We start from the raw sequence: 23,695 nt of genomic DNA on the forward strand, positions 1-23,695 counted from the left end.
GATTTATGTGGTAAGGAGCAAAGTTGTGTACAAAAAAGGCGCAAGAGAAATGGATGAGATGGTGACACGAGTAGATAACTTTGCAGTTATCCTGATAGTTTACATTACTTCTCTTTCACCTTAACTTGTTCCCTTCTAATTAATCTTTTCATATTAGCAAGATCTGCAACTCCTTTTCATCTATCTGAAGTGAACTTTCCTCCAGCATGGAAAGAAAGTTTGAGTAGTGTGTCACGTCCTTAGTTTTCAACTAAGCGCACGTGCGACACTTGACAACTTGCTCACGATTTTGCACAACTTGCTCATGTTCTTGCTATGCCAAGTCATCCTTACTACACTAAAGATCGCTACGGGAATGTTAGAACACAGAAAAATTGCCAAAGAAAGCTTTTGTATCGGAGAGAACTTGATTGTTTTGCTTGGTGAATTACAAATGAATGGCCCCTTTATATACTAGTCTCCAAGGGGCTAGTGATTAAATAATAATTATTACAGAAGTCCCTTATTATTTACAAGTAAGACCCCTCTCTAGAATTCTCTACATAGCTAGAATCTTCAAAGGACTTTCCTAGCAAATCCATAGTGTTCTAGGGTCTTCCTAGGGAAACCTCTATATTTCTCTAGAACTTTCCTACAAGTTCTATCCTCTTGCCTATGTAAGCTTTCCATATGGAAAACATATACGCCAAGTGGCACCTACGTGGCATGATGATGTGGCGGGTCATGACACTCTCCCCCACCCAATTTTGTGCCGCCCTCGACACAAAGTATCGACACGTACGTGCGCACCTCGCCTTGGCGTCACCAGAGATTTTTGTCCTTTAGCCATGATGCCCTATGGAGCGGTTCGCCTTCCCATGTCACAAGGTACTGGTCACATTTCTTCTTGCCCCGTTTGTACTTTGGATGGCTAGCAATGATGGCTTCGATCCTCCGCCCATCGGATGCCTCTCCTTGCTATTGGCATGAATCTCCCCATGACCCAACCAAGTCTAGCATCTTCTCAAGCATCAGGTACATGCTTCCACTCCCTATTTGGCTGCCCTCCGTGGTCACAGCTTTACTGGCAAACTTGACCCCTCTGCTTGGTGCTTCGTCTAAGTCCGATAGCGTGCCATCACTTTCTAACTTGCCATCCTCTTCAACTATGTCCGCCCAACTTCTCTTGCTACCATCACGCTCCATGTGTATGGCGCAAAGATAGGCTTTGGAATCCTCTACTTTCGGCTTAGATTCCAAGCGCATCCCCCCAAATGCAGGCGGTTTCTCATGTATCACCCTTATGTGCCTGAGCAAAGTTATTGTTGCAAGCTTCCCCAACTCTGGGCATTCACTTGCCCGATGTGATCCTTTACAGAAGTAGCACCCTCCCTTAGGCACGTACTCGCTACCGTTTTCCGGCCCCTTGCCGTTTCTCTTGGACCCCTGTCCGTTATGGGACGGCCCCTTGCCATTGCCCTTGTATACCTCGGCTATATATTTCCAGTTGTCTTTGTCATGACCTCCCCTAACTCTCTCGGCATTGTCTTCTTTGGACTTGGCAGGCTCCATCTTGAAGTCAACGAGTGACTCAGCTACCTCTATGGCCTCGTCCATGTTTGCTACTTGATGCCTTCTTAACTCCTGCTTTACCCAATTTTGCAACCCATCCATGAAGTAGAAGAGGGAATCTTCCTCGAACAATGACATGATTTGCAGCATTAAGGTAGTGAACTCGCGCATATACTCTCGAATTGCGGTCGTCTGTCGGATCTCCCTTAGCTTCCGCCTAGCCTCGTACACCACATTCATCGGGTAGAATTGCTTCTTCAACTCCTTCTTGAACTGCTCCCACGACTCAATTTTGCATAGCCTCTTCTCCATGTCAGCACACTTTCGACGTCACCACAGCGCGACGATCTCTGAGAGGTACCAGTGTTAATCTTGGCCTGGTCGTCCCTCACTTTGTTGTGCCTGAAGTAGTTCTCCAAGTGCCAAAGGAAATTCTCCACTTCTTGTGAATCACGAACACCTTTGAACACCGGGGGTTTGGGAGCCTCAATCTTGGCCTCTCTCGTCACCACAACATTGCTGGCAGCCTCGGTCACGCCAGCATCGATATGCTCATCGAGTGATTCTATCTTTGCCTTCATAGCATCGATAGTACTCAAAGCCTCCATGAGTCTGCACTCTAAGGCAGTGATGGTTTGCCTTAGGTCCATATCAGTCTGTGTACGTCCTTCCAAGTCATTTCGGATACTCTCAATCTCTTCAAGAGCGTGCCCCTTAAGAACGGTAAGGGTGCCTTCCACCTTCCCCAAGCATTGGTCAAATATCTCCACGGCGTTTATCCCCGCGTTTATCTTCATCACCTACTCTTTACAGAGCGAGATGTCCTCCGGCAGGACCTCCACTTCATCCTCGCTCGCCTCAGCAGCAGATGGTTCTTGGGATGTAAGCCCCTCTTTTGGCACAACCTCGGGCAGCACCCCCTGGCTCTTGTTGGTGGCATTCCTCTTTTTGTTACGGTCGTTCTTGTCAGCAGCATCCTGGATGACGTTGGCTTGGGTGTTGGCAGCGTTAATTTCTCCGTCGTTCGTCATTCCCTTAGTTGCAACCTTCGCTCTGATACCACGTTGTCACATCCTTAGTATTCAACTAAGCGCACGTGCGACACTTGACAACTTGCTCACGTTCTTGCTATGCCAAGTCAGCCTTACTACACTAATGATCGCTAAGGGAATATTCGAACACAGGAGAATTGAGAGATAACTTGATTGTTTTGCTTGGTGAATTACAAATGAATGGCCTCCATTATATACTAGTCTCCTAGGGGCTAGTGATTAGATAATAATTATTACACAAGTCCCTTATTATTTACAAGTATGACCCCTCTCTAGAATTTTCTACATAGCTAGAATCTTCCAAGAACTTTTCTAGCAAATCCATAGGGTTCTAGGGGCTTCCTAGAGACACCTCTATATTTCTCTAGAACTTTCCTACAAGTTCTAGCCTCTTTCCTATGTAAGCTTTCCATATGGCAAAAATATACGCCAAGTGGCACCTACATGGCATGATGATGTGGCGGGTCATGACAAGTGTCTGTGATTTCCTAAGCTGGGATCTTCTCAGTAAAAGTTGGAATGGTTGACAAAGAATATAATACGTGGAAAACCTGTCAGGTCAAGGTCAAAGCGCAGTACCATTCACCCTCCAAATATATGCGAGGCTATTTGACTTTCTAGGACAACATAACAACTCTTCAGATTAGATTTGACATTGATTTAATTTGAAAGTTAATCCAAGAGAATAAAATAACTACAAGATGTTAGATAGTTATCTGTAAATAATCCCAGTCCCATATGTAGTAGGAGTAGAATATGCCCTAATCCCATATGTAGTAGGAGTATAATATGTACTCCCTCCGTTTCAATTTATGTGAACGTATTTCCTTTTTAGTCCGTGCCAAAAAGAATGACCTCTTTCCTTATTTGGAAACAATTTACCTTTATGCAATGATTTATAGCCACACAAAATATATGTGCCTCATTTTACACCACAAGTTCAAAAGTCTTCTCTCTTCTCTCTTTTCTTAAATTCCGCGCCCAGTCAAATGGGTTCACATAAATTGAAACAGAGGGAGTATTATATATAGGGCTCATTGTATCATTTTTAAAAAATAGATTTTTCTCCCGTGCATTTTCACATGGTATCAGAGCTTCAGTGAGAAAACTATCGATGTGCGTCATTCCAGCGACATCTGGGAAGAAAGATCTCATCGCCGTGCAATTTTCCGACAACTTCGTCTTGTTCTCAGAGTTCATCCCTGCTACAGTGGTACTGTGCATATACCAGTACCACCATCAGATCTGAAACCCTTGTGCGACCAAACCCCACAAATCCCAGTCCCTTCAGAACAGAAAAGTCAGTCACCATGCGTCTTTCCGATTGACGACTCAAGAATGATTTGCATTATCTCTTTATCGGTAAGTCTTGTGCGAAAACCAACACTACCATCTTGTTCGGAAAAGTCAGGCGACAAAACCCCAGTCAATCGCTCTGGCAGAAAGTCCCTCACGCGCCTCCAAAACTAGGGTTCCGGCGAGCGCGTCTGACACATGCGCCGGTGCGTGTAGCACTTTCCAGCCAGATGTTTCAAAATTTTCTTTAGCACAGTTGTTTCATGTGGTGATTCTGAGTCCACCAGTACAATTTCCTACAAATTTCGAGAATTTGGAATTTTCCAGCGAGCTACAATAACTTTTCCGGCGTGTGTGAGCCATTCCTGCCACTTTTTGACAAAACTTTTTCAAGACAACTTACTCGTCCAGTGATTCCAAGCCTACCCATATAAATTACATCAAATTCTCACAACTTTTATTTTTTCCGGCATGAATAGTAATTTTCCGGCATGAACAGTTATTTCGAGAAAAGTTTCTGATTTCTAGTAGTATTTTAGAACCTATTTTGTAGTGTGGAATTTGGCTTAGTCTCACCATTTTCAAATTTTTCCGACGACATTTTGGCCAACTTGTGTTTATCAGCAACCACCTGGTTTTGTTGCTCAGGGGGAGTCTAGTGGCCTTGTATGATCAGCTTGCAGATATTTTCACCAAGTCCCTTACTGGTACTCGTATTAGTTACATATGTAACAAGCTCGATACATATGATTTGCATGCACCGGCTTGAGGGGGAGTATTAGATAGTTATGCGTAAATAGTCCTAGTCACATATGAGTAGGAATAGAATGTCCTAGTCCCATATGTAGTAGGAGTAGAATATGTCCTAGTCCCATATGTAGTAGGGGTATAATATGTATTATATATAGGACACATTGTATCATTGTTAAAAAATAGATTTTTCTCCTGTGCATTCTCACACAAGAAAATAAAATCATACCCAAATTATCATGGCCAAATAATTTCGTGAAAGTTCAGAAGTCATTGAAACTATGGACCCATTAGAATACTAATCAAACAAAGAGATCAATCATTTGACACTGCCCAAAATAGGGAGCAGGTTACCAAGATAACAACAAGGGAGTAGAAAGTGGACAAAAACTTGATGGGACTAAACTACGCTATCACAGGCCAGAATGTAATCTTCGATGGTGACTGAGTGAATATGTAATGAAGGTACATAAAACAGTTAAGTTACTACCTTAATGCATATGTGCCATATGTTCACCGTGCGATTCTTCTGTGGGTCCAGCGCTAATTCAATCATTCCATCACTGTCAGGCATTCCAAAGAAGTACATTAGCTCAGCATGCTTTAAGCAGATATACATATGAGAAGAGAAAATTTGAGTATGACCCCTCCAGGGCATATAGTTTTTGCCTTGGCAAGATGCTTGAACGGGTAGTTTCAAACTAGTTAACTGTTTTTGCAAGTGTATGATACTTTATCCTAAGTGTAACACGTCATTTGGACATTTATTACACAGTAAATGCATAATGGAATCTCAAGGTGATACGATGTCAACTACTACATAAGAAAATATCACGCTGGCTTCACCAGAAAACACAACAGCACTACATTAACATGCTTCTAAGTTGAGACTCGTACAGGAATATCCACTTTGAATTTGAATTTTAAAGAGAATGTCCAAAAACATATTTATTCTGATACACACGGTCCTCCATCTCTAAGATGGAAGTGTTGTACATATTGTTTACAATGTCTATAAGTTGCTTCACACTTGCTGTAATGCTCCCCCCCCCCTCCTTGGTATAATTACAAGGGGAAAATAGTAAAAGGAAACATTTATTTTTCTCTAGTGATATATGTAGATGACAGAGTCATTATTCATTCAGTTAAAGAAACATGGTCACTTTCAGATTAAGTATTCAAGTATCTAAAATACTTACTTGGCAATAGGGTCGTGCCAGCAAGATATGATACTGTAATTTCACAAATGAAGTATGCACTAGATATTTTTAAATCTGATGGTAGGCCAGAAATATGGGTTTTTGGCTACTTTGCACCTATTATTTGCTACAATTTAATTGTGTTTGAGCTAAAATATGGATAATTTATACTCATTACGTGTTTTATGTTGTGTAGGCCGTGATTTTGAGCTAAGACGAGTCTTTGGAGCAAAACTAAGTAAAATAGGACTTCGAAGTCTGAGTAGAAGTTCAAGGATTAAGCCAGGATCGAGTTCGAGTGCCGAGGACCGAGCATACATAAGAAAAAATGAAAAAACAAATTCAAAAATGAAATAAGGCTGCCACGTCGTGCTAGCCGAAATGTGGCACCTAGTGGCTGTGCAATTTTGCAGCATAAGGCAAAAAAACTTTAAGTTTTTGAAGTTGGCCATTGACACAAAGTGAGGGATGACGTGAGCTATGAGGTGGCTGCCAATTCCTTTGTTGTCAGGCAGCAAAATTTCACTTTAATTGAACCTTACGGATAAGTCCCAATAACACGACGTGCAGTGTGTTGCGCTAGGCAGCGAACCAGTGAAATATTTTGCCCAGTTATCCCAATTCGGCTCAGAGAGATTATTTTGGTTCAGGGCCGCTCATACTCGGTATAAATACACTTTAAACACAATTTTTTAAGGGGATTCGACCTAGGAGAGTTTTTGAGAGCTACTACAGCTTGAATACACAAGATTTCATCACTTCTCTTGCCAACAATCAGCGCAAAACCGGAGCTTGTATTGTAAAGTTGTCTTTGATGTTTTCTATATTCTTAAACTTCTTTGTGATGAATTTTTCCATATCTATGGAGTAGTTCTTCCTTAGGGTTTTGACGGATATGGTGTTTTGATTGATATTTGAGAATTTAACTCTAGTTTAATTGCATGAATTCGTTAATAGAGCTTTGAATTGTTTGCAACTTTATTTACCGGCTTATTTAATGAAAAATGAATATTTTGGTGATTATCTTTACATTATTTTATTTGGTTTGATTTAGTGATTCTTGTAAATAATCGAGAGAGCTTTTTGAATTGTTGATTAAACCAAGTTAGGAGAATATTCGAATGACGTTTTCCTAAACACTAGTCCATTAACGTGTTCTTGTATATCTTCATAGTGCTTCATATTAGTTTATCTCGTAGAGTTCAGATTTAATCGAGAGAGGAATCTTGACCTTACATTTAAACTAATCATCGAGTAAATTCGTGAGAATCATTAGAACATTAGAAGTGAATTTAAACAGAGTTAAATCTCGAATGACTATCTTGCACATATCCTGTCATAGCCCTTATTTCTCACATTGATAGCAACCCGTTTAGAGCAACTCTCTCATTCCCTGTGATCAAGTCTACTTAGTCGTAATCTAGTTTAGTTCATTAATCATAGTTGTTAATCACTCCAAATCAAAGTGTTACTCAGCTTGAAAAGCAAATAAGCCAGAAATTACTCGAACGTTGTTTAAATCCAATCCCTGTGTAGACGATATTTTACTATACTATTTTTGACTAGCGAGCTTCAGTTTTACACGTCGGTTTTGCGCTCGTGTAGACATATTTTACTATACTATTTTTGACTAGCGAGCTTCAGTTTTACACGTCGGTTTTGCGCTCGTCAAATTTTGGCGCCACTGTCGGGGATTGGCAATCAATAGTGTTCTAAATAGTTTTTGGTGTTAATTCAGGAATTAGCTTTTATTTTTTTATTTTTTTTAATCAACTTGTCTTCAAGATTTCTTTTGTATTACTTGACAAATGCTTGGGAGAAAGCTTGAAGAAAATATTCCTAATATTAACTCTTATTGCTGTGAAGATGGAGTACAACCAGCCTAAGAAACGGTTGCAGAGTTAGCAGTTGAACATTATCATAAGTCTGCTATTTGTTTTAAATATAGTGAAAATCATCTATGGGTTGACTGTCAAACAGGTAAGTATTCCTCATACTGTTCATCTTTTGAAAAGTTGCACTCTGTTTCAAGTCCTTACAAGTATGAGGTTTCATATGGGCACAATCTTAACTCTGGATGGAACGGGTACCCTGGTTATGACTGGAATGAAAGTGAAATGAGACAACCACCTCAAGAGGAAAATGGCCGTTTAGAAAAGCTTATGTATAAGTTCATGAATAATGTGGAAGAAAGACTTATACAAAATGATGAAGCCATTAAGAACCTAAAACAACAATTGAGTCAAATAGTAAGTATACATTCAGAAAGCTCATTGCATTGTGATGGTGAATATATGGAGGAGATACCCTGTGAGAATGAGCCTACCCAAGATGGTGAGCATAACAGAGATAACTTTCCACTCTGCAAGAAGACTCTGATTCAATTAAGATGATTGAAGATGAGGTTTTGGTTGATTGTGAAGCAATAAAAGAAGAGTTCCAACCCCCATCCACCTTTCCACATTTACAGGTTATACTAGAAAATAATGAGAAACAAATCGTCTTTGACATCTTGGAGGAATATTCTCATGACATTTTTTCTTTGCTTTCTTATTCTAATATTGAAAATGTGGATTTTATTTTTGGGAATTTACAGGCAGATGCACAGAGTGATCCTGTAGAAGAATGCAGGAACAAGTTGAGGATCATCCTGAAAGAACAATTCACCGCTCAAAATGAGGCCAAGAAAGAAAGAAAAGAGCGGGTCTTGCAGATATCCTCAGACGAATTGGGCCTAATGAGCTCGATAAAGAATCCCAAGAAGCGAAAACGAGGAATAAATTCAGAATTAGGGGTTAGTTCATAAGTTATCGAAAACGAAAAAAATTCAGGGGAGTTTCCTTTACTTCATGCCTTTTATTTGTGTGTCATGGGGACATTCCACAATTTATAGTGTGGGGTGGGGGATGTAAATATGTGTAGTGTATTTATTTTCCTCTTATCTTTGTGTGTTTTTCGTCATTCTTTTAAAAAAAGATTTAGACTTTTTCCGACGATGGATCTCCTAGACAATTTCCTTGAAGGATTAACGTAAAAATAAGAAAAAAAAATCAAAAAAAATTAAAAAACCAAAAATATGTCTTTTATGTTTTTTTATAGGTAGTGTAACACTTCCGCCTTGGTTTTTCTTTGTGTCGCGGTTCTTTTCCAAGGGTTTTTGCTTGAACCGGGTTTAGTTAGTTTTTCTTTTTGTAGGAATAAAGAATCTTGTGTTTTAGTCCTAATTGGGGGCAATCTTTCTTGACTTTGTTGTGCCTTGAGACGGTAAGTGCCTTAGCTGTGACACCAGGCTCATGTTAAGATATATAACAATTCCTAATTTTTCTTTCTTAACTCTTATTGTTGTGAACATGGAGTACAACCAGCCTAAGAAACGGTTGCAAAGTTAGCAGTTGAACATTATTATAAGTCTGCTATTTGTTTTAAATATAGTGGAAATCCTATGGGTTGACTGTCAAGCAAGTAAGTATTCCTCCTATTGTTCATATTTTTAAAAGTCTCACTCTATCCTTACAAGTATGAGGTTTCATATGGGCACAATCTTAACCGTAGTATTAGGGCTATTTTTGTATTTTCTTATTCATGGTTCTTTATTATTACATGATGTGCCATTCGCGCGAACAGAGAAAGTTATAAGGAAGCTAAGAAGGTGGCGAAGTTAGCGGTCACGGAAGCTAAGAATGCAGCGTTTGGTCGCATGTACGAAGAGCTGGGGGACAAAGGCGGGGACAAGAAGTTGTTCCGCTGGCCAAAGGGAGAGAGAGGGCGCTCGTGATCTAGACCAAGTGAGGTGCATCAAGGACGAGGAAGGCCGAGTGTTGATGGAAGACGCTCAGATTAAGCGGAGGTGGCAGACGTACTTTCATAAGCTGCTGAATGACGAACGGGACAGAGACATTGTGCTAGGAGAATTGGAACACTCTGAGAGTCACCGAGATTTTAGCTATTGTAGGCGCATTAAGGTCGAGGAGGTTGTAGGGCTATGCGTAAGACGAGTAGGGGCAGAGCTACCGGGCCAGACGAAATTCCAGTAGAATTTTGGAGGTATGTGGGTGGCTAACTGGGTTGTTTTATGTTATTTTCAGGACGAAGGAGATGCCAGAAGAATGGAGGTGGAGTACGATGATACCGCTATACAAGAACAAATGCGATATGCAGAACTGTAACAACTATAGAGGCATCAAGTTACTAAGTCATACCATGAAAGTGTAGGAGAGGATAGTGGGAGTGAGGGTGAGGAGGCTGGTGTCGATATCCGATAACCAGTTTGGGTTCACGCCTGGTCGTTCTACCACGGAAGCTATCTATCTTATTCAGAGGTTGGTTGAACTGTACAGGGAAAGGAAGAAGGATTTGCACATGGTGTTTATTGACCTAGAAAAAACATATGACAAGTTCCCTAGGGAAGTTCTTTAGAGATGCCTGCAGGTGAAAGGTATTTTGGTGGCTTATATTATGGTGATTAAGGACATGTACGATGGAGCAAAGACTCGGGTTAGGACAGTAGGGGGCGACTGGGAGCATTTACCGGTTGTTATAGGGTTACACCAAGGATCTGCGCTCAGCCCGTTCTTATTTGCTCTGGCGATGCATGCACTGACACACCATATTCAAGGGGAAGTGCCATGGTGTATGTTATTCGCTGATAATATAGTTCTGATTGATGAGACGCAAGGCATTGTTAACGAGAGGTTGGAGGTTTGGAGACGGACCCTTGAGTCTAAAGGTTTCAAGCTGAGTAGGACTTAGACAGAATACGTGGAGTGCAAGTTCGGCGTGTCGGGAGAAGCGGACATGGACGTGAGGCTTGCCTCTCAAGTCATCCCCAAGAAAGGGAGCTTCAAGTACTTGGGATCGGTTATCCAGGGGGATGGGGAGATTGACGAGGATGTCACGCACCGTAGGGGTGGGGTGGATGACATGGAGGCTAGCGTCTGGCGTCTTGTGTGACAGGAAGGTGCCTCCGGAACTTAAAGGAAAGTTCTATCGAGTGGTGGTTAGGCCGGCCATGTTGATGGTGCAGAGTGTTGGCCAATGAAGAATTCTCATATCCAGAAGATGAAAGTTGCAGAGATGAGGATGCTAAGATGGATGTGCGGGCACACTATGCTGGATAAGATTAGGAATGAAGATATCCGGGTGAAGATGGGTGTGGCTCCCATGGAAGACAAGATGCGGGAAGCTACGCTTAGATGGTTCGGGCACTTGCGGAAGAGAAGCCTGGATGCCCCGGTAAAGAGGTGTGAACGGTTGGCCTTGACGGGTATGAGAAGAGGTAGAGGGCGGCCTAAGAAATATTGGGGAGAGATGATCAGGCAGGATATGGTGCGGCTGCAGATTTCCGAGGACATGGCCCTTGATAGGAAGTTGTGGAGGTCGAGCATTAGTGTTGTAAGTTAGGAGATAGGAGGTTAGTATGATAGTGTTTTGTTTTAGGCTGCTAGTGGCTCCAGTTGTGTCCTTAGTACTTCATTAGGGTTGTAGGTTAGGCTGTAGTATGTTAGTGGCTCTTGTTGTATCCATATTATTCCTTTGCGTTTGTAGTACTGTGCCATTGTTACTGCTTAGTGTTATTATTTTTCTCTCTATTTTCTGGTTATTACGTTGCTGGTGTTATCTTTCTAGATTCCTTTGTTGTCACTGCTACACTGTCTCGTTCCTTCTTCTTGTGCCGAGAGTCTATCGAAAATAGCCTCTCTACTCCTCCGTAGTAGGGGTAAGATCTGCGTACACGCTACCCTCCCCAGACCCCGCTTGTGGGATTTCACTGGGTTGTTGTTGTTGTTGTGTCATTCACGCCCGTTACCATATTACATTGTTGTTACTATTGTTTGCTACTTGGTTGCTTCATCTCCACTGTTCCTTGAGCCGAGAGTCTATCGGAAACAACCTCTCTATCTCTATTAGGTAGGTGTAAGGTTTGCGTACACATTACTCTCCCTAGACCCCATTTATGGGATTACACTGGGCTTGTTGTTGTTGTTGCAGTAGTAGTGAACTTGATTTTTTAATTTTTGTTCTCATGATAATTAATATCCAACACTCACCCTCTCAAGTTGGAGCATATAAATCATATGCGTCAAGTTGTTACAAATGTATTGTCTTTGCTGTCTTTTGAGAGCCTTTGCAAAGATGTCTGCTAATTGTTCATTTGAGCTAACTGATTCTGTGACACTTTATCGGAAAGAACTTTTTCTGAAACAAAGTGAAAATCCATTTTAAATGACTAGTTCTTTTGAGAAAATGGATTATTACAACGTAGTCCAATTCTTTAACGTCCACAAACTTCAATTCTCTAAATAATTGTTTTACCCATATGAGATCACACATTGCTACTGTCAGGGCTGGATATTCAACTAATACACTAGATCAAATAACAATGTTCTGCTTCTCACTTTAACATGATACAGGATTCCCACCAACAAAAGCAATATCCAAATTTACATCATCCATCAATTGGTGAACCGACCTAGGGCAATATCCAAATTTACATCATCCATCAATTGGTGAACCGACCTAGGCCCACTCTGCATCATCTGATAGTTTCATTTGTCTTCATACAACAATCCCTACAAACTTGGTGCTTTCTTGATATATCTTAAGCTTCGTACAATTACATCCCAATGACGTATATATCGAGCCCACGAATTGACTTACTACATCCAGTAACAGAAATATTTGGTCTAGTAGTACTAGATAGTTTAATTTTCCAACTAGCGTTTGGTACCTTCTAGGATCTGAACATGGCTAGCCTAAACCAGTACCAATCTACAAAGACCTATGGGACCAACATATTGCAGTCCATCAATACCAATTCTTTTGGGAATATCTACTGTATACTTCCAAACAACAATACTGTCTCGCAACTGCGCGACCTCAATGCATTTAATTTACATTCCCTTCTTGTATCTTTAGAACTACATGCTACGTGCATAACTTATTTTTTTCTACGAAGATATGTTTCGCCCATTTACATTCTGTAAAACCACACTCATTTCACCCCTCTACCTCATCGCATCTCAACCTTTTAATGATCTGAAGTCTTACCTGAGCAACCTCTTGGCATTCTTATTAGTATCTCCCAGTACAATATTTTCCAACAGCACCACTGCTCTTGCCTTATCACCGACGTCAGTTCCACCGACTAGGTTAAGATGACATTTCCTAAGTCAGGCTCTTCACTTGTTATGGACATGTCTCCTCCATATCTCTTTTGATGGCTTTAAGAAAAGGTATTTGATCACTTTGTTATCTCATTCTGTTTATAATTTTTATTGTCATTTATCTTCAGCCCACCGTGTCATTGTCGCCCTTGTCCATTATCTCTATCCCTATATCAACAAGTATCTTCTCCTATCCATCTATGTTGCGTGGACTCTCCAAAATAATGCCGCACCCGTGTCGGATCCTCCAAAAATACACTATTTTTGGAGGATCCGACACGCACCCGGCAACATTTTCGGAGAGTCCGAGCAACATAGCTATCCATCATATTAGATTATGCTAGAAAGGTCTATTTCAAATCCCAGTGGTACTTAAGCTTGCTCCACTAGCTCTCCAACTCTATTGTTGAATTTCATTCGATGTACATGATTAATGTTGGTCCAAACTATTGTAGGTTTAAGGAACATCTAGTCCAAATATACAAGCATATATTTGGCCTTGACTATGATTGTACTTTCTCTTGTACGCGCAATTATCATCCGGCATCTGTTGTCATTTATGGTTGTCATCGTTATTCGCATGTTCATCACTTGAATAGGATGGGTCTATGTTATCGGATGTCCAGGATCTTGTCCGCCGATTACGCCGATCACAATATATCCTGATACAAAAGTAAGTTTAGTACCAGCATCCAAGAGTTTGGCATGACTCCAATGAAGCAAACCATTTCATCTTCTCTCAGTGTTTCTCTAAAAATCTTTTTATTTGCTTTGGTGATTTCCATCAATAACAAAATTGTCAGTGACGGCGATAGAAAGACATTGATAACTCGAGATATCCCTTTCAACATTTTCAGGCTAAGGAACTAGATAGATTAGGGTACATCTTGGCACTGAAGTAGCCAAAAAAGCTCTAAGGTCCGTTGAGGCTTTAAGCGCAAAGCGCAAATAAAGCGTGGGCTTTAATGAAGAAAGGCGCAACGGGAGAAAAAGTAAAAATATGCATGTAGTCCAAGACTAATCATTATAAGCATGAATAACAATTATATGGACAAAGAAATTGTAAAAAAAAATTCACGATAAAGTGAAATATCAATTGTTTAAGGTCGCCTTTTCGGGATTACACTCATTGGCAAGGAAAAGTATACCTTAGAGTTTTGATGCGACACTAAAGCGCCCACAAAGCGAGGCAAAGCGCTCAACGTGTTTTGAGCCTCGCTTCAGGGCTTAAGCGCGCTTTAAGCGCGCCATTGACAACACCGGTTACTTCACAATGGAAGTATGCACTCAACACCCTTGAGAAGACAAGAACGAAAAGCTATAGTTCTATTTATACTCCAGGGACCAGAATGACAAGCATCTATTACAAGCCTCTTAGCCATCCCAATAGACATAGACAGTTCGTAACCTTACCAAAAAATAAAAAGACGGTGGTAAATTAAACAATCTCTATGACTCAATCTGATATTTTCTTTTTGGGAAAGCATTGCAAACCTTTCTTTACATTCTTTGTGTGACACTGGGATGTAATGACCCGTACCTTTTGTTAGTTTATAGATATGTATAGTGTAGTCTTGTCCCACATTGGAAGAGGAGTAATATCTCCTTGTAGTGTATAGCTATAAATAGGGACCTCTTGTATTGTATTTATCATCCAATATCAATAACATATTTTCTCCCGTGCCTTCTCACATGGTATCAGAGCATTAGTGAGAAAAGATCGCTGTGCGTCATTCCAGCGTTAACCGGGAAGAAAGAACTTAGTCATCGTGTAATTTTTCCGGTGACCTAAGGCTTGTCTAAGTGAAAGTCACTTTCTGTCGGTGTTGTGCTAAAACCAACACCACCATCAGGTAGATCACCCTCCGACTACCAACCCCTTGAAATTTTATCCGGCAGAAAAGCCGCCACGCTCCTCCACGCGCCGGAAACAACTTTTCCGGCGAGGGTTCCGGCCACTTTCCGGCCATTTTTTCGCGAAGCTTCTTCAGGACAGTGTGTTCTCCTCAAAATTCCGAGCCTACCCATCTAATTCAAATCAAATTCCGGCCACTTTTATATTTTTCCGGCGTGAACAGTGACTTTTCTGGCCATTTTTTGAAAATATTTCTTCAGGACAGCTTGCTCACAAAGGAATTCCGAGTCTATCCATCCTGGTTACAACAAATTCCGACAACTTTGGAATTTTCCGGCGAGCTACAGTGTTTCCGGCGTGAACAGTGTTCCGGCGCAGAACAGTGTTCTGTTTTCCTGCTGTAAACAGTGTTTTTCAAGCTATTTCTTCAGCTACTACTACAAATTGTAGCGACATGGGGACCGCTGCTTTGAATAGTCGGATGGTTTCTTTAGCAGAGTATATTGAGTTCCTTCAGTATAAAGCATGTAAGCAGACATCGTCTGAGATAGCTTCTGTTGTTCAAACAGGTAATAGCGTGACTTGTTTCTCCCAATCTTCATCCTCTGAGTTTTGGGTCATTGATTCAGGTGCATCAGATCATATTTCTGGTAACAAATCTCTTTTCACTACTATTTCGTATTCTCAATCTCTTCCAAAAGTCACAATGGCCAATGGGTCTCAAACCATGGCAACTGCAATAGGTCAAGCAAGCCCACTTCCTTCCTTACCTTTAGATTCAGTCCTTTATGTTCCCAATAGTCCTTTTAATCTCATAGCTGTTAGTCGCTTAGCCAAATCACTTAAATGCGCTGTTTTATTTCTTGATGACCATGTTTTTATACAAGAACGCAGTACGGGGCGGATCATTGGTACCGGGCGTGAATCAAACGGACTTTATTACCTTATCCTTGCTAAATCACATGGACTCACATCTTGTCTTCCTTCTACAACTTGTCCTGTTACTGATTCACCAGATTTATTACATAAACGGTTGGGACATCCCAGTTTGTCAAAACTTCAGAAAATGGTATCTGGTTTATCTCACTTGTCAGCTCTAGAGTGTGAGTCATGTCAGCTTGGTAAGCATACCCGCTCCCATTTCCCTCGACGTCTTGATAATCGAGCAGAGTCACCTTTTACTTTAGTCCATTCAGATATTTGGGGTCCTAGTCGGGTCAGTTCCACCTTAGGATTCCGCTACTTTGTTAGTTTCATTGATGATTATTCCATGTGCACTTGGATATTTTTGATAAAAAATCGATCTGAGCTGTTTTCTATTTTCCAGACCTTCCACGCTGAAATTCAAAATCAATTTGGGGTTTCTATTCGCACATTTCGTAGTGATAATGCCCGAGAGTATTTGTCTTCCCCATTTCAGCAGTTTATGAAATCTCATGGGATTATTCATCAAACATCTTGTCCGTACACATCTCAACAAAATGGGGTAGCTGAAAGAAAAAATAGACATCTTATTGAAACTGCTCGTACCCTACTCATACAATCTCATGCTCCGTTGCGTTTTTGGGGGATGCCGTTCTTACATCTTGCTATCTTATTAATCGTATGCCATCTTCAACTATCCAGAACCAAGTTCCATTCTCTGTCTTGTTTCCCTACTTACCTTTGTTCTCTCTTCCACCCCGTATCTTTGGAAGCACTTGTTTTGTCCATAACCTTACTCCAGGAACAGATAAGTTAGCTCCTCGTGCTCTTAAGTGCGTATTTCTAGGTTTCTCGAGAACACAAAAGGGGTATCGATGCTACTCTCCTGACCTCCAGCGGTACCTTATGTCCGCTGATGTTACCTTCTTTGAAACCCAATCATACTTCACAGGTTCAGGTCATCACTTAGATATTTCTGAGGTACTACCAGTTTCATCTTTTGGAGATTCAGTCACTCCAGCTCCACCACCTACAACTCCAGTTGTAGCTCCACCACCTCTAGCTCCAGTTCCACCACCTACAATTCCGGTTGTAGCTCCACCACCTATAGCTCCAGTTCCTCCACATAATCCAGTTCAACCTTCTGCAGCTCCACCATTCTTGACTTATCATCGTCGTCCACATCCAGCATCAGGCCCAGGTGATTCACGCCCCGCATCAGATTCTGCACCTACTGCGGACTTGTCTCCTCTTAGTCAACCAATTGCACTCCGCAAAGGTGTACGATCCACACTTAATCCTAATCCCCACTATGTCGGTTTAAGTTATCATCGTCTGTCGTCACCACATTATGCTTTTATATCTTCTTTGTCCACTGTTTCTATCCCTAAGTCTACAGGTGAGGCACTATCTCATCCAGGATGGCGACATACTATGATTGACGAGATGTCTGCTTTACATGCGAGTGACACTTGGGAGCTTGTTCCTCTTCCTGCAGGTAAGTCTATTGTTGGTTGTCGTTGGGTTTATGCAGTCAAAGTCGGCCTGGATGGCCAGATTGATCGGCTTAAGGCTCGTCTTGTTGCAAAAGGATATACTCAGATTTTTGGGCTTGATTATAGTGATACTTTCTCTCCCGTGGCTAAAGTAGCATCTATTCGTCTCTTTTTGTCCATGGCTGCTGTACGTCATTGGCCTCTTTATCAGTTAGACATTAAGAATGCTTTTCTCCACGGTGATCTTGAGGAAGAAGTTTATATGGAGCAACCACCTGGTTTTGTTGCTCAGGGGGAGTTTAATGGTTGTGTGTGTAAATTGCGCAAGTCACTATATGGTTTGAAACAGTCCCCTCGAGCTTGGTTTGGTAAGTTCAGCACAATTATTCAGGAGTTAGGCATGACTCGTAGTGAGGCTGATCACTCTGTGTTTTATCGGCATTCTGCTCCTAATCTGTGTATTTATCTAGTGGTTTATGTTGATATTGTTATTACTGGTAATGATCAGGATGGTATTACTAATCTGAAGGAACATCTCTTTCAGCACTTCCAGACTAAGGATCTGGGCAGATTGAAGTATTTTCTAGGTATTGAGGTCGCTCAGTCTAGCTCAGGTATTGTTATTTCACAGCGGAAGTATGCCTTAGACATTCTTGAGGAGACTGGAATGATGGGTTGCAGACCTATTGACTCTCCTATGGATCCGAATGCTAAGCTTCTGCCTGGACATGGGGAGCCTCTTAGAGAACCTACGAGATATAGGAGGTTGGTTGGCAAATTGAATTACCTCACAGTGACTAGACCTGACATTTCTTTTCCGGTGAGTGTTGTAAGTCAGTTTATGGATTCTCCATGTGATAGTCACTGGGATGCAGTTGTTCGCATTCTTCGGTATATAAAGTCAGCTCCAGGCAAAGGATTACTATTCGAGGATCGAGGCCACGAGCAGATTGTTGGGTACACAGATGCTGATTGGGCAGGATCACCTTTTGATAGACGTTCTACGTCTGGATATTGTGTTCTAGTAGGAGGTAATTTGGTCTCGTGGAAGAGCAAGAAACAGAATGTAGTTGCTCGATCTAGCGCCGAAGCCGAATATCGGGCCATGGCTATGGCGACGTGTGAGTTAGTTTGGGTCAAGCAGTTGCTCAAGGAGTTAAAGTTCGGAGAAATCAGCAAGATGGAACTAGTGTGTGATAACCAAGCTGCTCTTCATATTGCGTCAAATCCGGTGTTCCATGAGAGGACTAAACACATTGAGATCGACTGTCACTTTGTCAGAGAAAAAATACTTTCAGGAGATATTGTTACAAAGTTTGTAAAGTCGAATGATCAACTAGCAGATATTTTCACTAAGTCTCTTACTGGTTCTCGTATTAGTTACATGTGTAACAAGCTCGGTACATATGATGTGTATGCACCGGCTTGAGGAGGGAGTGTTAGTTTATAGATATGTATAGTGTAGTCTTGTCCCACATTGGAAGAGGAGTAATATCTCCTTGTAGTGTATAGCTATAAATAGGGACCTCTTGTATTGTATTTATCATCCAATATCAATAACATATTTTCTCCCGTGCCTTCTCACACCTTTCATTAAACAAAATTTCTCTGAGATACAAAGATAGAGGACAGGAGAAAATCATCATTTACATGAACGCAGAACGGACAGGATCACCATCCAATAAATGTTCCACCTTTGAATATCATTACGTTTTCTTGGAGGCAACCTTATATCTTGGAAGAGCAAGAGGCAAAAGGTAATTGCATGATTAAAATACGTTGAACATCAATCCATGATGGTACAAACATCCAAACTCTAATGGATCGAAAAGCTACTCAGATAATTAAAGTTTGGAGAGGTAAGTCAAATAAAACTCTTTTATTTAATAATCTGCTTTTCATATTACACCACAGTTTGTATACCAAGAAAAAATCAAACACGTACAGATTCCAGTCACTTCATCAGAGAAATGAAGCTCTGGGAAGATACAGTTACTAGATATGTGAAGTCGAAGAATCAACTTGAAGATATATTTAGCGGGTCCTTTCCGATCTACAAAGCAGTTACATAGCATACTACTGTGTAAGCATCCATTTGAGCGTAAGTGTTAGATTAATTGATTAAATTAGACTAGAGTTAGAGGATACTCAAATATATAAATATGTATTGGTGTCTCAAATCAGATGAATGAACTGTATATACTATACAAAGTATTTACAAATGAGCCCACACCTAATATAGTTGTCTTCGTGCATTTCTCCAACCTTCTTTTATTCGTTTGTTTTTCCCACATTCTCATCCCAAATGTAGTCATAATTACTAGTTGCAAAAGTGCAAATGACACAGTTGGCTCGAGCTAACTCAGCATTCTCCAAACACACCTCAAAATCATTTCAAGCACCATAAAGAACACTTTTGATATGGAACTTACACAGATAAAAATGCATTAAATTAATAATTTGCAATGTGGACAAAATACAAGACTATGAATAACTAGGCAAACCAGTTGCTTGATAGACAAAGAAGACAGTAGAACATATTACACCTAAACAAAATTTAATAGGCAGGAATACCTATCTAAGAACTAAACAGCTAGAATATGCAACTAAGACAAGAATTGAATTATCGAAGACAACAAAATACACAATCCAAAAGCATGATTTCAGCCTAACCTCTTCGGAAGAATTACACAAAGTGTAACTGCAGAAGCATGCTGAGAAAAAATTGCAAAATTTATTCCACTTTCAATTTCTGATACTCCAAGTGGATGAGCAAGACCAGGGGTAATTTCAAATGAAGGGAAAGTCTCCAGCATTTGAGGAGCTTCTTCCTAAAATCATGAGCACATTAAAGAAATCAAATCATTAGTTTTCCATAGAACAGTAGCAATAGTTGTTCGCTTTCAAGAACAAAGGTCAGTCAAAACACGAAACAAACAAAAGAAAGCAAAGTCGTTTGGTTTGCAAAATAAGGATAAGTTAGGATTATCTCATCTGTATCGTATAAGAAGATCATATGTGAGATAAGAAACTCCAGAGCAATTGGCTCCATCAATTCCTATATCACTCTATTAATGTCACCAGAAAAAGTGAACATCACAAAAAAGATAATTTTCACAATATGTCTAGGTAGAATTGTGATTTCAAGTAGTACCTAGTACTGGTCAAATGCCGTAAAGCGTACTATTTCTGACAATGGATATCTTCTGATTTAGTCTGATTTAGAATATGGCATGTTAAAGTAGGTGCTCATACCACTTTCTGAAACAAAGCACTAGCATAGATCTCAGTGACCCAACTAAATCATTAAACATGTCCTCCTAGTTTGCGCATGATGAAAGAAAACGGTGAAGACTGTAATTCAGCATATCAGATTCCCAAATAGAAAAATCTCAAGGCATTGTACAGCACCCAGAAAACCATCTAATAAGAAGGATTTGCCTACACACTGTTTGTTCACTGGAAAAGAGAAGTGCATGAAAATCAAATCTGTTGACTTCACAGATGGTTAGAAGGAAAGATGTAGGAATCAAACCTCATATGTTACATCAATACCACATACATTGATCTTTTTTGATGAACTCCTCCTTTTTCTTTTAAACAGCAAGTGTTAATTTTCTTTTACTTCAATTTTAGGAATACATTTTCTCATAACTTTCTTTACAAAAAACGGAATATATTTCATGCTTAGCAAGTGTTAATTTCTTTTACTTCAATTTTCTAGGAATATATTTTCTCATAACTTTCCTTGCAATCAAATAGTGAAAAATGTGCATTTCATGCTTAGAATTCCAACTTCAGAACAGTGTTTTAAAAGACGTGGGCGTAAGGCGGGGAATTTTACATATGCCTCAGTAGGGCGTAAGCCCCGAGGCGCGGGGCATAAGCCCCATAGGTATTTAATTTTTAATATTTTATAAAATAATATAATGACAGTTAATATTTATAAACATGTAAAATTGCATAAATATTGAAGAAAACTATATATATATGTGTGCTCCATCCCCACAAAAAACTAATCAAAACAATCTATTATACGTTACTTACAAGCACAAGTAATTTGAGTCTAAAAGAATAAAGTTTTCTATATGGAGGAACAAAAAGGATGATTAACCTGCACTTTGATCTTTGAATTTGCTGCTATGAAGAAAAATGTAGTTATCTTTGTATTTGTAAAAAAAATTAAATATTCGTTGCTTTTGGGAGATATTAGCAGACTAGCGGACAAGATAAAAAATTGGGAAAACCATGAATTAGGGCTTAAATCAATAAAAAAAAAGTCTTTACTTTTAAATTTAATACTTTTGAGTTCCTTTTTAAACCTTTTGAGTAATTACCAAACTGACTTTTGAGAATTTGGGTATTATATGAAGAACTAATTCAACAAATTTTGTTTTAATTTGAAAAAGTCTCTGGGGCTTACTCCTTACTAAAAAAACGCACCCCGAACGCCCGGGCGTACGCCCCAAATTGCGGGGCGTACGCCTCTTGAGACTTTCGCCCCACACCATCGCCCCGGGGCGCTTTTGGTACGCCTCGCCCAGGGGCTCCCCCAGAAACGCCTTTTAAAACAGAGCTTCAGAAGCTTACACAGGATATTTTATGCTCAGCAAGTAAAGAATTTGCAAAAGTTTCTTACGCCTTTGTTTACTCTCAAAATCGGATAACAATTGAATTTGTAAGTGGTTTTAAGGATACATGATTTAACTTGATACAAAACAACAAATTAGATTGCAATTGGAATAAGTAATGGAAAAGTAAATGCTAACCACACAAATTGAACAATCTTAGCCCTGGAAGGTTAGCCACCCTCGAGCCAAAAGTGCTTTGATTGATATCAGAACAGAACAACGAGAGAATAATAAGAACTTAAAGAGAATAATAATATATTGCTTTGGGATGCGTGTTACATCCATCCGGTAGTGACGATCTCTCCACCGAGTCCCTTGCTCCGAAACAGGGAGAAGAGAAGAAAAGAAAAAGGGCACCGAGTTCTCCGAGCTTGGAGAAGAAAAAGCCAACGAGAAGGCTGGTGGATAAGTCTAAGGAAAGCACCAGCGCTCGAGCACCACCTTCGAGTTCTCTCTATCAGCTGAGGGATGAATCCGAAGAACAAGAGGAAGAAACCTTCAATCTGGTGACCCGAGTGTCGACACGACTTGAAGGGCAAAGGGCCTCCGAACCAGAGAGAAACGATGCCGATCTTCATCGAGCTAGGGAGGTCCAGGAGGAGGCCGAGACTGAAGCTTCCCGGGACGTGGGCAGTGCGCCGAAGGAATCTCTCGGTGCGATAGAGATCACCAAGTCACCTTTGTTCACTGAGTCCATGTACAATGAAGCTCAGACGGTGAAAGAAAGTCCCAATGAGGGAGTCCTCGGAACGGACGATCCCTTTCGCGGCTTCTTTGATGGAGTGGACTCTACGGCCACAGAGGGTGTCACCGGCTTGGGTGATTTAGAGATACCGAGAAAGAGCCCATCTTCGGGAGCAAGATCTTCCTCGAGTCCCAAACTGGTCAATCGATTCCCTGCCCGAGTGTGGATCCTGGCCGGAAGCGATTCATCACTTTCTTCCTTCCGGAGGACTCCTGGGTTCTCTCCGCCCCTGTAGGGGTGGCTAGTTATCTTCGATGGCTGGTGACAGAGGATGATCAGGCCAAGATGAATGAGGTGGATGCATCCTGTCTGTTCAACGAAGCGCAACAGGCGTTAAATCGGGTAACTTTAGATATTCCTCAATGGTTCTCAATTTGTACTTAGGCTATTTTGCAGATAACTCTTAACATTTTCTCTTTGTGTTTGTAGGCCTCGGTGCTTCACCACGAGACTTTTCTCCGATACCGGGATGAGCTAAAACAGCTTGAGTACGAGGTTCGAGGGCTCACTGAGAAGAGAGATTCCAACAAACTTCTTAGTGAGCAGCGTGCCTTCGAGCTGAGTGGAGGTGGCTCGAAAGAAGCATGCCGACTTGGTCGAGCAGGTAAAAATATTTGAGCTTAGTGACGAAGAATTAGACTTGGTGACTAACGGTCAGAATCCGCAGGTCCAACAAAAAATCGATCAAATCGGTCAACTGCGAGCTGAGATGGATGCTGTGAAGGCCGAGACCGATGAATGGTGAGGCAGGCAGGATTGTCTGGCCTCGAAAAAAGAGGCTGCTCGGGCGCAACTGACTTCGACTGAGGTCCAGCTTCGAGCAGCAAAGGAAAAGGCCGAGGCGCAGGCCAGAAAGGTCGAAGAGCTCTAGTCTCGGCTAAGTTTGGCTACCTCCGAGCGGAAAATTATGGTCAAGGAACTTGAAACGGCCAAGTCAGTGGCGGCGGTGGTTAAAGCCGACGCCGACGAGATGGTGGCCCAATATAAGGCCGATGCCGAGGCGGTCCAGGACCGCTTAAAAGATATCGTTGAA

General features: G+C 41.0%; 1 protein-coding gene across 7 annotated transcripts in view; it reads right to left on the bottom strand.

The window, feature by feature from the left end:
• Positions 1-23,695, bottom strand: part of LOC107761962 (isoamylase 3, chloroplastic-like) — an 82,170-nt gene that overhangs the window by 53,176 nt on the left and 5,299 nt on the right. For all 7 annotated transcript variants that reach the window (XR_012694867.1, XR_012694868.1, XM_075221685.1 and 4 more), the window contains exons 4-5: positions 19,960-20,117; positions 5,140-5,212 (exon numbers count right to left, since the gene is read on the bottom strand). Coding sequence is in view for 5 of the 7 variants with exons in the window: in XM_075221685.1 (XP_075077786.1) it covers positions 5,140-5,212; positions 19,960-20,117 (231 nt within the window). In the remaining 2 variants the exon portion in view is untranslated. The remainder of the gene's footprint in view (positions 1-5,139; positions 5,213-19,959; positions 20,118-23,695) is intronic.

This window comes from Nicotiana tabacum, chromosome 9, assembly GCF_000715075.1.
Source record: "Nicotiana tabacum cultivar K326 chromosome 9, ASM71507v2, whole genome shotgun sequence".
Taxonomy (NCBI): domain Eukaryota; kingdom Viridiplantae; phylum Streptophyta; class Magnoliopsida; order Solanales; family Solanaceae; genus Nicotiana; species Nicotiana tabacum.